The sequence below is a fragment of the Salmo trutta genome, chromosome 27, assembly GCF_901001165.1.
Source record: "Salmo trutta chromosome 27, fSalTru1.1, whole genome shotgun sequence".
NCBI classification, from domain to species: Eukaryota; Metazoa; Chordata; class Actinopteri; order Salmoniformes; family Salmonidae; genus Salmo; species Salmo trutta.
In genome coordinates, this window is record NC_042983.1 from 26,624,911 (window position 1) to 26,640,150 (window position 15,240).

At 43.1% G+C, this 15,240-nt stretch overlaps 1 protein-coding gene across 1 annotated transcript in view; it reads left to right on the forward strand.

Annotated features, from left to right (window-relative positions):
- Window positions 1-15,240, forward strand: part of jak2b (Janus kinase 2b) — a 40,574-nt gene that overhangs the window by 7,457 nt on the left and 17,877 nt on the right. The window contains exons 3-14 of the mRNA XM_029717509.1: window positions 1,737-1,860; window positions 1,983-2,100; window positions 9,672-9,817; window positions 10,104-10,395; window positions 11,132-11,251; window positions 12,420-12,577; window positions 12,686-12,797; window positions 12,975-13,161; window positions 13,818-13,942; window positions 14,131-14,265; window positions 14,514-14,601; window positions 15,108-15,235. Of these exons, the coding sequence (XP_029573369.1) occupies window positions 1,737-1,860; window positions 1,983-2,100; window positions 9,672-9,817; window positions 10,104-10,395; window positions 11,132-11,251; window positions 12,420-12,577; window positions 12,686-12,797; window positions 12,975-13,161; window positions 13,818-13,942; window positions 14,131-14,265; window positions 14,514-14,601; window positions 15,108-15,235 (1,733 nt within the window). The remainder of the gene's footprint in view (window positions 1-1,736; window positions 1,861-1,982; window positions 2,101-9,671; window positions 9,818-10,103; window positions 10,396-11,131; window positions 11,252-12,419; window positions 12,578-12,685; window positions 12,798-12,974; window positions 13,162-13,817; window positions 13,943-14,130; window positions 14,266-14,513; window positions 14,602-15,107; window positions 15,236-15,240) is intronic.

Sequence of the window (15,240 nt, forward strand, 5' to 3'; positions counted from 1 at the left end):
GGATGGCTCAGATTACCGTGTCTACAGTAATGTTACAGGCTACAGCAAAATTGATACTGTGAGATTTCAAAACGTTTAAAACCGTGACTAGAGAGAGACACTCAACGAATACAGAAAAGTGTTGCTGTTTTTATGAATTAGGTAATGTTTAAGTTCTTACAACACTTTGTATTCAACATTTTTAGCGGCTTGGGTATTTTTTAATATCGAGGACCCTCAGCCCAGTAAAATAAAAAGCAAATTATTTAAATGTATGCTCCCTCAGCTGTGCCTCACAAGTAATACAACAACAGATCTAGTACCGGTGTGATCATATAGCCTACCTCAAATTTTGAAATATAATTTAAAAAGTGTCCCGAACAAGAACAAAAATGCATTGACAGGGCAGTTCAAGCAAAGCTAATATGCAGTGTTAATGTGTTGGGCCTATAGCTTACTGCACAAACCTCATTGCTACAGTACTGTTTTTAATTGGTTAATGTTGCATAGGCTTACGTTTTTTAAGTCATGTTAAAAAAAAATCTGAGAGGTAGATCTCGGGTTGCATTTTGTCTCAGAAAGTGATCTCGAGTCAGAAAAGGTTGGTGACCACAGTTCTAGAGTTTGCCCTGTTAGCGCTATCAACGTTTCCCTTTAATGTGGCAATTGTGATCGAATCAACGCAATATTGCGGTATAAACAATCAGAGTTGCAGTAAGCTTATATGCAAATAGACCATTGCCATATATGGATCTGTGCCATTTACTTGGAACTGGATTGTTTACAGCATGGGAGTTCGTGAGTAGATGCGCTTGTTTTGAGAGCAAAGCGAGAGCTGCATGTAGCCACGTGCAAATTTAGTTAATATCCTTTACTAGTGAGAGCTATTAGCCCAGTTATAGATAATTTGTAGTCAGCAAAAGGGGAGTGATTGCTTCCTACAAGAGCACAAAACGTGTACATTTCTAGACACCTTTGAAAAGGGACACAGGTAAAGAGCTTTTTTTTGTCTTAAAGGGGCAGTATTGTATTTTGAGACAGGCTAAGTAGCCAATAGGCAGAGGGTAGCATAATTTTTCTGATTCTCTGTAATAATGGTATGACAATAATAATGCATTTTATTTTGTAAAGGGGTTTCTTGCATCAAACAACACAACAGCATTGTCAGTCACCTTGTCTGAAGGACAAGTGGATAAACAGTCAAGCCCTGTATGTTTTGAAATGTAGACCTAGATTGAACACCACACATTGGCTGCTACTGTAGGCTGAATGATAGAACAGTTATTTCCATGTTAAGATGTTATGGGGTGCATTTTCCATAGTTTTTTTATGGAGGTAGGCCTACATGATGATCAAATAGCCACTATTAAAACGGTAACTTAAAGCGGGTACAGCCTCAGTGTTCACAGTAAATGCTGGAAGTTGCACAGAAATTTCACAATGTAAAATTTTGCGTAGAGCAGACCTGAAATTTGCTCAGTGCCAGAAAAAAATTTGACGGAGCATTGGTCTTCACACACTGATTTTTATTCGCAACAAGTCTGTTTGGTGGAAACACCACTGGTGGAAAAATGTGCATATTTTCTAATGAGGATTTTAGGATATTCACATGAAATTCTGTCGCCAATTGGATGGAACCTAGTTATTGAAACTAAAAATGTGTACCGTGGAAGTGCTTCATAAGCACTGTATTTATGAAGACAGTTCTACAATGAATGCTATCTCATGATGTATCCTCTGTCTCCACTCTTCTTTAGGTGTGTCGCCTCTGTACTGCAGCCTGTTTGGGCTCTTCAGAGAGAGAGACGGCATGTGGTTCTCCCCGAACCATGTCTTCCAGCTAGATGAATATGCCAATGAGGACATGGTCTTCAGAATAAGGTATGTGTAGTGTTTTCTGTGCTCATAGTTTCTGCATTTTTGTTCGCTAGATCTCACTCTCTCTAATAATAAACTATTAATTTCTCTGTCTGTCTCTCTCTCTCTCGCTCTCTGTCTCTCAGGTACTATTTCCCTGGCTGGTACAGCAGTGGGGCTACGAGGGCATATCGGTATGGAGTCACCAAGGGCTCTGAGAGTCCTGTCCTCGATGACTTTGTCATGGCATACCTCTTTGCCCAGGTAAGAGTCAGTCTGTAACATGCGGAACCTAGCAAACTAGCAAATTGTCTCACTATTCACTGTGATGATGTTTGTTAAGATTTGATCATTAAAGCACACGTTTGTCCATTGGTGCACATGTGGCCTTCCTTCAACAATGCTGTGAAAAAACAATGGTGGTTGATTGGCTGGCATTTACTGTAGCCAAGCGGTATCTGAGATAAGAACATTGACTAGCTATATCCTTGAGGAAGTATCAATATTGCTGTCAGACTGTTGTACTGTATGTATTGTGCTTTCAGAAAGTTTTCAGACCCCTTCACTTTTTTCTACATTTTGTTACGTCACAACATTTTGTTACGCCCTATTTATCTTCAGAGTTTGTACTGTTAGGTGACCTAAACTGGGATATGCTTAACACCCCGGCCTTCCTACAATCTAAGCTAGATGCCCTCAATCTCACACAAATTATCATGGAACCTACCAGGTACAACCCTAAATCCGTAAACACTGGCACCCTCATAGATATCATCCTGACCAACCTGCCCTCTAAATACACATCTGCTGTCTTCAACCAGCGATCACTGCCCTTTATTGCCTGTGTCCGTAATGGGTCCGCTGTCAAACGACCACCCCTCATCACTGTCAAACGCTCCCTAAAACACTTAAGCGAGCAGGCCTTTCTAATCGACCTGGCCCGGGTATCCTGGAAGGATATTGACCTCATTCCGTCAGTAGCGGATGCCTGGTTATTCTTTAAAAGTGCTTTCCTCACCATCTTAAATAAACATGCCCCATTCAAAAAATGTAAAACTAAGAACACATATAGCCCTTGGTTCACTCCAGACCTGACTGCCCTTGACCAGCACAAAAACATCCTGTGGTGTACTGCATTAGCATCGAATAGCCCCCGCGATATGCAACTTTTCAGGGAAGTAAGGAACCAATATACAGTGAGGGGAAAAAAGTATTTGACCCCTGCTGATTTTGTACATTTGCCCACTGACAAAGTAATTATCAGTCTATAATTTTAATGGTAGGTTTATTTGAACAGTGTGAGACAGAATAACAACAAAAAAATCCAGAAAAACGCATGTCAAAAATGTTATAAATTGATTTCCATTTTAATGAGGGAAATAAGTATTTGACCCCTCTGCAAAACATGACTTAGTACTTGGTGGCAAAACCCTTGTTGGCAATCACAAAGGTCAGACGTTTCTTGTAGTTGGCCACCAGGTTTGCACACATCTCAGGAGGGATTTTGTACCAAAAAATATCTGTAGCATTGAAGGTCACCAAGAACCCAGTGGCCTCCATCATTCTTAAATGGAAGAAGTTTGAAACCACCAAGACTCTTCCTAGAGCTGGCCAACGTCCAAACAGAGCAGTTGGGGGAGAAGGGCCTTGGTCAGGGAGGTGACCAAGAACCCAATGGTCACTGACAGAGTTCCTCTGTGGAGATGGAGGAACCTTCCAGAAGACAACCATCTCTGCAGCACTCCACCAATCAGGCCTTTATGGTAGAGTGACCAGACGGAAGCCACTCAGTAAAAGGCACATGACAGCCAGCTTGGAGTTTGCCAAAAGACATCTAAAGGACGCTCAGACCATGAGAAACGAGATTCCCTGGTCTGATGAAACCAAGATTGAACTCTGGCCTGAATGCCAAGCATCACATCTGGAGGAAACCTGGCACCATCCCTACGGTGAAGCATGGTGGTGGCAGCGTCATGCTGTAATAATGTTTTTCAGTGGCAGGGACTGGGAGACTAGTCAGGATCAAGGGAAAGATGAATGGAACAAAGTACAGAGAGATGCTTGATGAAAACCTGCTCCAGGTTCTTCTTCCAACAGGACAGCGACACTAAGCACACAGCCAAGAGAATGCAGGAGTGGCTTCGGGACAAGTCTCTGAATGTCCTTGAGTGACCCAGCCAGAGCTTGGACTTGAACCGGATCAAACATCTCTGAAGAGACCTAAAAATAGCTGTGCGGTGACGCTCCCCATCCAACCTGACAGAGCTTGAGAGGATCTGCTGAGAGGAATGGGAGTAACTCCCCAAATACAGGTGCGCCAAGCTTGTACCGTCACACCCAAGACGACTCGAGGCTGTAATTGCTGCCAAAGATGCTAAAACAAAATACTAAGTCAAATGTCTGAATACATATGTAAATGTAATTTTTCTTGTTTTTTTTGCAAAAAGAATTTGCAACCTTTATTTTCTTTGTCATTATGGGGTATTGTGTGAAGATTGAGGGGGGAAAAAACAGTTTCATCCATTTTAGAATAGGGCTGTAACGTAACAAAATGTGGGTAAAGTCAAGGGGTCTGAATACTTTCCAAATGCGCTGTATATATCGAGACATCAGCCGTGGAATGTGAGCACCTTCCAACTGCGTTTGATAAGGGCCCCCTATTAGGAAAGTTGCATGATAAATGAAGAATTTCTACACCTGCCTGACATTGCTGATGGGCGATGCATGTTTGGCCATCAATATTTTTGTTTGGGATGTTTACAGTTGAATGACGTCTACAGTGTATGGTTTAGTGCTGATTGGAACATGTCTTTATCACGGAAGTAGAGAGGAAGACTATTTTAATCACCGATGACACAGATTTACTGTAATCTATAGATTTGTCTTTTCTTATTAGAGACCATTTCAAGATGATCACACATACACAAAGCTATTTTTGATTTATTTACCACCTCTTCATGTAGCCTGATCTGTTTGTTCTTTTCTTTAGGCCTTTGATATAATTTGTCCAGTCAGTGAATACATTTAGAGGTGCCCATACTGTCTACCCATTCTGTAAAACATGAATGATCTATTAAGCCACAATTTAATAAATAGTTTATTTTTAAGAGGATATAACATTGAGATAAACCGACTAACACCTTAAATTTGCCAAGCTAATTTTAGGTCAGGGGTCAAATTAGATTGGAGATTCTCCAATGCAACTTCCCATGTGCTTCGATGGAAAAGAGGAGAGGTGAACCCAGGTACATTGAGACTGCGATATGACTGGGGCTTAAGATTTAAAATGACAAGTTATCAAACCCGTTCACTCCTTTGGTTTCTAGAGAAATAGTTAAATCAGCCTTTAATATCCTTGCACCTCGTGTGGAATGATCTACAATACACTTTAAAATGGGAGGAATTGGTGCCTCTAGGGCATTTCAGATGGTTGTTAGGGGAATTTTCTACTGAAGAATGTGTCTGTTTTTATGATTGTTTTGCTTTTCGTGTGTTGTTGTGCATTTTATTGTGTGTATGAATGTGTAGTTTGTGTTTTTTATATTTTGATGTGTATTTTGGTGCTTAGTGGTGCAACGGATCACAAATTTTTTTTCTGATCAGCAAAAATAAAAGGGAGATAAATATAACTTTGCTTTCCATTTATTACTTAAAGCAAGGAACTTTTCAATGTTTAAATAAAATATTCAATACTCAATTGTTAAATTAAAGTGTAATATGAGGCATGATACCGTCTTCCTTTGAACAATAGTGAACAAAACAATAGCCTGTGTCTACATCATAAAAAAAAGTAAAGAAAGAAGCAAAGCAGACCTGAGCTGAAACTTGAAATAATTTTTCAAAAAGATGAGGATGTCTACATTGTCTGGGGAGAGGGAAGACCTCTTTGCAGTCACTATGTCCTCTGCCGTGGAGAACACCCTCTCGCTAGGATCTGAAGTGCCAGGCACAGCCAGGTAGCATCTTGCCATCATGGCAATGTGAGGGTATTTACACTCATTGCTTTTCCACCATGCCAGTGGATCACCATCCAGTGGAATGACACTTGATGCCACCTCCTCTTTGATGGTATTGGCAAACGTCTTGCCTGTGTCCTTGCTCGCAAAAGTCTCCCCGAAAAGCTCCTTCATGGCCGAATGATTTTGTGGAGATGCCTCTGAGCCTGCTTCTGTCGGCTCTGTGGCTTGACCCTGCAGAAAGAAATGACTTGATCTATTAAACTAACTAATTATATATTTCCATATTTCATAGAACTAGAATTGTGGCAATAACATTTAATAAAATCCATTATTATTCCAAATAAAAAATGGAGGATTCTAATAGCAATAGCATAGTGCAGTCTAATCTTAGTCTATGTTTATTATTTAAGTAATTCACTCTTTTATTTTTTTACGTCTTCAGTGGCCACAATCTCAGTGGTGAGATCACTGTATATCCTCCGGTGTAGGGCAGGGTCTAGGTGAGACAGGGACTTTAACCTTGGATCCAGTGCAGTAGATCTATGAAGGTAGTCCTGTACATTAGGGGGGTATCTGGGGTTCAGGTCCTCTCTAATGGAAGCCTTGACATCTCTAGTGATGGTGCTGTCTTCCTCACTTGGGTCCATGGATTGTAGAATCCTTGTTTTCAGAGGTAGGATCATGGACACAGACGGTGCAGTTTCAGCGCTCAGTAGGGTTGTAACCATTTTGAGGGGTTTGGGCAGCTGGAGGACCTCCTCTGCCACTTTCACGTCATCATCAGACAAGGTGACGATGTCTTTATTTTTTTTCAGGGTCTTGTCTGTCAGTGCAGAGTATACAGCTGCCTGCTGCTCAAGATGGCGCGCCAACATGTCATAAGTGGAGTTCCATCTTGTTGTGACATGGTGTATGAGCTTGTGGGTCAGTAGCTGTAGCATTTCTTGGTTGGTCTTAAGCACATGAGCGGCTGTTGTGCTTCCTGATCCTCCCAAGAAGGCGGTCCATCTGGTTCACTGAGATTCCCCTTTGGGATGCTAAATTGATCACTTGCAAAGCAAGCTATCTGTGGCTCAGTCCAGCTTCAATCACTGAATTTACTTGGTTCTTGGCATTATCTGTGGTGACTGAGATATTGCTATTGGGCCTCTCTACCTTCCACTCTGCTACTGCTCCTAGCAGTACCTGCGCCAGATTTGTGCCTGTGTGACTCTCGTAGAGGGGCGTGTCTGTAGCACCAGAGTTCACATCTCCCACTCCTCTGTGGTGTAGTGAGCAGTCACAGTCATGTAGCTTTCTGTTACCCTGGAGGTCCACTCCTCTGTGGTGTAGTGGGCAGTCACAGTCATGTAGCTTTCTGTTACCCTGGAGGTCCACTCCTCTGTGGTGTAGTGAGCGGTCACAGTCATGTAGCTTTCTGTTACCCTGGAGGTCCACTCCTCTGTGGTGTAGTGAACAGTCACAGTCACGTAGCTTTCTGTTACCCTGGAGGTCCACTCCTCTGTGGTGTAGTGAACAGTCACAGTCACGTAGCTTTCCGTTGCCCTGGAGGTCCACTCCTCTGTGGTGTAGTGAGCAGTCACAGTCACGTAGCTTTCCGTTACCCTGGAGGTCCACTCCGCTGTGGTGTAGTGAGCAGTCACAGTCACGTAGCTTTCCGTTACCCTGGAGGTCCACTCCTCTGTGGTGTAGTGAGCAGTCACAGTCACGTAGCTTTCCGTTGCCCTGGAGGTCCACTCCTCTGTGGTGTAGTGAGCAGTCACAGTCACGTAGCTTTCCGTTGCCCTGGAGGTCCACTCCTCTGTGGTGTAGTGAACAGTCACAGTCACGTAGCTTTCCGTTACCCTGGAGGACCACTCCTCTGTGGTGTAGTGAACAGTCACAGTCACGTAGCTTTCCGTTACCCTGGAGGTCCACTCCTCTGTGGTGTAGTGAACAGTCACAGTCACGTAGCTTTCTGTTACCCTGGAGGACCACTCCTCTGTGGTGTAGTGAACAGTCACAGTCACGTAGCTTTCTGTTACCCTGGAGGTCCACTCCTCTGTGGTGTAGTGAGCAGTCACAGTCACGTAGCTTTCTGTTACCCTGGAGGTCCACTCCTCTGTGGTGTAGTGAACAGTCACAGTCACGTAGCTTTCCGTTGCCCTGGAGGTCCACTCCTCTGTGGTGTAGTGAACAGTCACAGTCACGTAGCTTTCCGTTGCCCTGGAGGTCCACTCCTCTGTGGTGTAGTGAGCAGTCACAGTCACGTAGCTTTTCGTTGCCCTGGAGGTCCACTCCTCTGTGGTGTAGTGAGCAGTCACAGTCACGTAGCTTTCCGTTGCCCTGGAGGTCCACTCCTCTGTGGTGTAGTGAGCAGTCACAGTCACGTAGCAGTCACCAGTGGTGAGAGCACGTGGTGCGGAAACAGATTCTCGCCATGCCACCTGGTAGGAGCAACCTGTCAGGTAGGACGCAATCCAAGAGTGAGCCGCGCCGGAGATGCCCAACTCGGAGAGGGTGGAGAGGAGGATCTGATGGTTCACAGTATCAAAGGCAGCAGATGGGTCTAGAAGGATGAGAGCAGAGGAGAGAGAGTTAGCTTTAGCAGTGCGTAGAGCCTCCGTGACACAGAGAAGAGCAGTCTCAGTTGAATGACCAGTCTTGAAACCTGACTGATTTGGATCAAGAAGGTAATTCTGAGAGAGATAGCAAGAGAGCTGGCCAAGGACGGCACGCTCAAGAGTTTTGGAGAGAAAAGAAAGAAGGGATACTGGTCTGTAGTTGTTGACATCGGAGGGATCGAGTGTAGGTTTTTTGAGAAGGGGTGCGACTCTCGCTCTCTTGAAGACGGAAGGGACGTAGCCAGCGGTCAAGGATGAGTTGATGAGCGAGGTGAGGTAAGGGAGAAGGTCTCCGGAAATGGTCTGGAGAAGAGAGGAGGGGATACGGTCAAGCGGGCAGGTTGTTGGGCGGCCGGCTGTCACAAGTCGCAAGATTTCATCTGGAGAGAGAGGGGAGAAGGAAGTCAAAGCATAGGGTAGGGCAATGTGAGCAGGACCAGCGGTGTCGTTTGACTTAACAAACGAGGATCGGATGTCATCAACCTTCTTTTCAAAATGGTTGACGAAGTCATCCGCAGAGAGGGAGGAGGGGGGGGGGGAAGGAGGATTCAGGAGGGAGGAAAAGGTGGCAAAGAGCTTCCTAGGGTTAGAGACAGATGCTTGGAATTTAGAGTGGTAGAAAGTGGCTTTAGCAGCAGAGACAGAGGAAGAAAATGTAGAGAGGAGGGAGTGAAAAGATGCCAGGTTTGCAGGGAGGCTAGTTTTCCTCCATTTCCGCTCGGCTGCCCGGAGCCCTGTTTCTGTGAGCTCGCAATGAGTCGTCAAGCCACGGAGCAGGAGGGGAGGACCGAGCCGGCCGGGAGGATAGAGGATATAGAGAGTCCAAGGATGCAGAAAGGGAGGAGAGGAGGGTTGAGGAGACAGAATCAGGAGATTGGTTGGAGAAGTTACTTTAAAAAAAATATATTTTTATACCATATTTAATGACAAGACAAAATAGACATTAATTTCCCATCTCATCATTCCCCACATCCAGATGCTAGAAATATTGTCCCAGTGTTCACTTTTGGACTTAGAGTTTCTGGGCGGCAAAATCTTCTGGAGACAAAGGGACATTCCAATCCCAATACTAGAGACCAAAAGGAGTCGTCTGCTGCATACAATTTACGATTGTCGTGAGGTGTCATAAAACCCCTGCACCAATCCCTCCTCCCCTCTGCGGGTGAGAGGGATCTGTAGACGTTGATCCATTGTAACCTGATCTTTGCATCCTCACAGGAGAGTCATGACAACTACAATATATTAACCAGCCCTCCTCTGTCTCTGTGTTTAGTGGAGGAGTGACTTTGTGAATGGCTGGGTGAAGATCGCCAACACACATGAGACTCAGGAGGAGTGCCTTGGCATGGCTGTATTGGACATGATGAGGATAGCCAAGGAAAGACAAATGTCTCCGCTGGATATCTACAATTCCATAAGGTGCAGAGGAAAGATAAATACATGTCCAACCACTTAAGTGGTTTTAACCTGGTAGTACTGGGGGTCAGTTGTAGCTAGAGACAAATGTCTCCGCTGGATATCTACAACAATGCCATAAGGCCATACCTAAAACAATACTGTAAGTAGTATGGCCAACAGTATGACTTGAATTGGCAATGTAAATTATTTATGGTCTATTGTGTTTCTTGGTATTCTACAGGTACCTATTATACTAACCTATTCTATATGGCTTGACTTATCCTATTCTTCTCCGCTGTCACCTCAGCTACAAGTCCTTCTTGCCCAAGGACATGAGGGCTCACATCCAGGACTGCAACTTCGTGACCAGGAAGAGGATCCGCTACCGCTTCAAGAAGTTCATCCAGCAGTTCAGCCAGTGCCGGGCTACGGCACGCGACCTGAAGCTCAAATACCTCATCAACATGGAGTCTCTCGAGCAGGCCTTCTACACCGAACGCTTCCAGGTCAGGGAATCCTCGGCAGGGCAGGTCACCATCATCGTGACGGCTGATCATGGCATCCAGTGGTGCAGAGACGGGCACAAAGACTCTGAGCAGGTACTCACAGCAGTGTTGTCCAGGTTGTTCATGTTCACTTGTCTAAGGGGAATTTGCTGAAATGTCATAAATTATCAGACTTATCACTGACTATATTTCCTTGAAAGTGGAAGGATCAATACAGTAAATGAGTACACTATGATTTGAGTGCAATCTCTTACTTAGTGGAAACATGACTGAACTCCTGGTTGCCTCGTATAGCCTATGAAATAATTTCATACAGTAATCCCAGTGATTTAGCTAGCTACCTGCAAAATGTATCCAATATTATTTAGATGGTTTCATGCTGTTGTCAGGAGGGTTTTACTGTGAAGTTTATATTTAGGGTGGTAAAGTCATGCTATTGTGTAGCTTTGGCCTTGCCGTTTTATTCTTTCCTAATCCACGGTTAGAGGTGTTAATGTATAATTGAGTAATTAATGGGTTTAAGAGCTGTTACAGTAGGTCAACAGTGGCTTACATTGCTAATTGAATCTAATGCCAATGGATTGCATCAGATCAGTCTGTGGTGTTTAACAATTTAAAATATTCAAGGACTTAATTTTCTCCAGTGAAGATGGGCAAAACCAAATACTGTACTTGGCTCATTGCTGGCTTAGAACTAATCGTGTCATGCAATTTTCTGCTTCTTGGCACTAAAGGTTATTCAATCAACACATTTTACTTTGTTTCAGAAGAATGATATCCTCTAGATTGAGTCAAATGACATCTTGTTTTCCCACCTTTTTCTGAGCAGGACTTGCAGACCTACTGTGATTTCCCAGACGTTACTGACATCAGTATTAAACAGGCCAATAAGGAGGGCTCGATGGAGAGTCGAGTGGTTACCATCAATAAACAAGACGGCAAGACTCTGGTAAGACTGACGTCAGCCTTTCACCTCCACCAGCCTTTCTTAACCTCTTAGTGATCCCTTAACGCGCCAATCCCGTTAACGGGATAGATTTGACAACATCCGGTGAAATTGCAGAGCGCCAAATTCAAACTACAGAAATATCAATATTCAACATTCACGAAAATATAAGTGTAATACATCAAAATAAAGCTTAAAAATAAGCATACCATGTGACTATCTGAGGACAGCGCCCCGCATACAAACACATGAAAATTATTTTTCGACCAGGCAGGTGTGACACAAAAGTCAGAAATAATGATATAATAAATGCCTTACCTTTGAAAATCTTCTTTTTGCAATCCCAAATGTCTCAGTGACACAATGAATGGTTGTTTTGTTTGATAAATTCCTTCTTTATATCACCAAAATGTCAATTTATTTGGCGCGTTTGATTCAGAAATACACCGGTTCCAACTCGCCCAACATGACTACAAAATATCTAATAAGTTACCTGTAAACTTGGTCCAAACATTTCAAACAATGTTCCTAATCCAACCTCAGGTATTCTAAAATGTAAATAATCGATCAAATTTAAGACGGGATAATCTGTTTCCAATACCGAAGAAAAATAACACGGAGCGCGCTCCTGTTCCCGCGCACCAAAATACTAGAGGCCTTCAGAGTGACACGTACAAAGAACAGCACTACTTCCTCATTTCTCAAAAGAAAAACATCGACCAATTTCTAAAGACTGTTGACATCTAGTGGAAGTCATAGGAACTGCAATCTGGGCCCTAATAAATCATGGTTCCCATAGAAAAGCATTGGAAAACACAATGACCTCAAAAAACAAAATCCCTGGATGGATTGTGCTCGGGGTTTCGCCTGCCAAATCAGTTCTGTTATACTCACAGACATTATTCTAACAGTTTTCGAAACTTCATAGTGTTTTCTATCCAAATCTACTAATTATATGCATATCCTAGCTTCTGGACCTGAGTAACAGGCAGTTTACTTTGGGCACGCTTTTCATCCGGACGTGAAAATACTGCCCCCCTATCCCTAAGAAGTTTTAATATTCACATTGAAACAGCCACAGTATTGAAACCTCATTCCATCAACTCCAGTTTTTCTTGGATTGGATAAATATCTTGACAGTTGTATTCTCATCCTTTTTGCACTGTCTCAGGAACTGGAGTTCAATTGCCTCTCTGAAGCTCTGTCCTTTATATCGCTGATTGATGGCTACTATCGTTTGACGACAGATGCACACCACTACCTCTGCAAAGAAGTGGCACCTCCTGCACTGGTGGAGGCCATTACAAGCCACTGTCATGGTCCCATTTCGTAAGTGAAGTTTGGAATCCTACCCTTATAGAGCACTATGCATCATCTGATTGTGAATCAATAACTTGCAGAGACACACACATACATACACTCTGTTCTTCTCCACAGAATGGATTTTGCAATTAATAGACTACAAAAATCTGGGAACAAGCGGGGTCTGTACATCCTGCGATGCAGCCCTAAGGACTTTAACAAATACTTTTTGACTTTCACCGTGGGGGTATGTACTGTTTTTAAGTTATAATTTTAGTACATAACAGATTAAAAAATAAATGAATGAATTTTGCCATATTGGAAAACCTTTGTGTAGAATATAAGCAGTTTGGAACATATTTAACTATCATGTCACAGGAACACTGATTTGATTATAATTTCTTGCTCCTGTGCTTTCCTTTAGGTATACGATGGCATTGAGTACAAGCACTGCCAGATCACTAAGGCTGCTAATGGAGAGTTCAATCTGAGTGGAACCAAAAGGAACTTCAGCAACCTCCAGGAATTGCTGAGCTGCTATCAGAAGGAGACTGTGCGCTCTGATGGCATCATTTTCCAGTTCAGCAAGTGTTGCCCACCCAAATCCAAAGGTAACTGAGTTTAAAGACTCACTCCAGCTATGTTGGAATTGTTCCTGTTAAAAAACAAAAACAATATCACAAGCATAAATACAGTAATGTACACACACTTAATGGTAAAAATATATGTTTTGCAAAATATAATTTTTCTAGACACAACTGGGGCGGCAAGTAGCCTAGTGGTTAGAGCATTGGGCCAGTAACCGAAAGGTTGCTAGATCGAATCCTCGAGCTGATAAGGTAAATGTCTGTCGTTCTGCCCTTGAACAAGGCAGTTCAACCCACTGTTCCTAGGCCGTCATTGTAAATAAGAATTTGTTCTTAACTGACTTGCCTAGTTAAATAAAAAAATACGAAATAAAAACAGGAAACTTCAAGGTGTAGGCCATGCAAGTGTTTTGTCTGATGTGATGTCACCGGGCTCCCCCTTGCTTGCCCACTTGTGCCATGTCATGTCATACCAAGACCAGCTATTGAGATGTGCCTTCTGTTAAGTAAATCTGGTGATAAATGAGGTGAAAAGGAGACTGGAGTGCCACCTTAAATCTTGATTTATTGCCTCTAAATCGGCAGAGTTCTTTGACATGTTGAGGCGTTGCTCCACTTAAACTCAATATACTGTCAATGGTTAAGGCTGATTTATACGGTCCTCTTGTCTTTCTTGACAGACAAGTCCAGTTTACTGGTATCCAGGAGTAACAAGGGCTCAGACGTGCCGCTCTCTCCCTCCCTACAGAGACGCAACATCAACCAAATGGTGTTCCACAAGATCAGGAAAGAGGACCTGGAATATGTAAGCATTTCACGTTCAACACAGACACACAGTCTTATTTTCATTCATACAGCAAAATTGTAGATGTCATCATCTCACTGTTTAGTACAGTTTTGGATAACCAGCATGCAGTGTCTGTTTCTTATCAATGAAAGATTCAGGAATGCATCTTTTTATTGTAGACATTGTCTTGTTTGTGTGTTTTTTAGACTGAGAGTCAAGGCCAAGGGACATTCACAAAGATCTTCAAAGGGGTCCGCAAGGAGCTGGGAGACTACGGGGAGATGCACCAAACAGACGTCATCATGAAAGTCCTGGACAAGGCCCACAGGAACTACTCGGAGGTAAGAAACTAAGATTATATATACACAGATTATATATATATACATATCAGACATTAAATTGTTTTCCTGAGTTGATTGGCAAAAAATAAAGTACTTAATCTTTCTACAAAAAAAGTAAGAGCAGGTGACCAATTGCCTGTGGTCATGTTTATTGGCATTATTGTCTTAAATCAGCCGTTGTCTATGGTGGGCTATAATAAATGGTGACAGTGTTTATTAATGATGATTATGTCTCTCCTTCTCTACAGTCTTTCTTTGAGGCGGCCAGCATGATGAGCCAGCTATCCCACAAGCACCTGGTGCTGAACTACGGCGTGTGTGTGTGCGGGGAGGAGAGTGAGTCAATCAGTCTGTCCCAGTTGGGAAATGTATATAACAGATTAAGCAAGTGAATGAGTGTGTCCCTCCATCCATACTACCTGCCTGCTTTTTAAGCTTAGGTTATTATCCTTTAATGTCCACTACCCTACTGTGACTGCTGATCCTCTGACCCGCTGTAATAATCTGTGTAACCTGAAGAAGAGACCACAGCAGAGTCAAGGTGGGCTATTCTTAGGGGGATTACAATACCGAGCTGTTTCATCAAAACCCTCTTACCTGACCATTCTTAATCTGCCAGCCTCTGTGCCCTATGAGTGTTCCTCTGCTGCTTTTAGATTGGCCCATGTTGTCTCTGGTATGTAATGTAGTGCTACATTACTGGAGGGCTGGATTCAATGAAAGCTGATATAGCGATATTTATGCTTTATTGCAAAAAGGTTCATTAATAGTGGCATTTGATTAATCCTTTGGGAAAATGTATTGTGTTTTAACCCTTGTAAAAATGCTGTTAACTCTTACAGATATCATGGTGCAGGAGTATGTGAAGTTTGGCTCCCTGGACACATACCTGAAAAAGAACAAAAACTCAGTCAACATCTTGTGGAAGCTTGAAGTGGCCAAGCAGCTTGCCTGGGCCATGCACTTCCTGGTAAG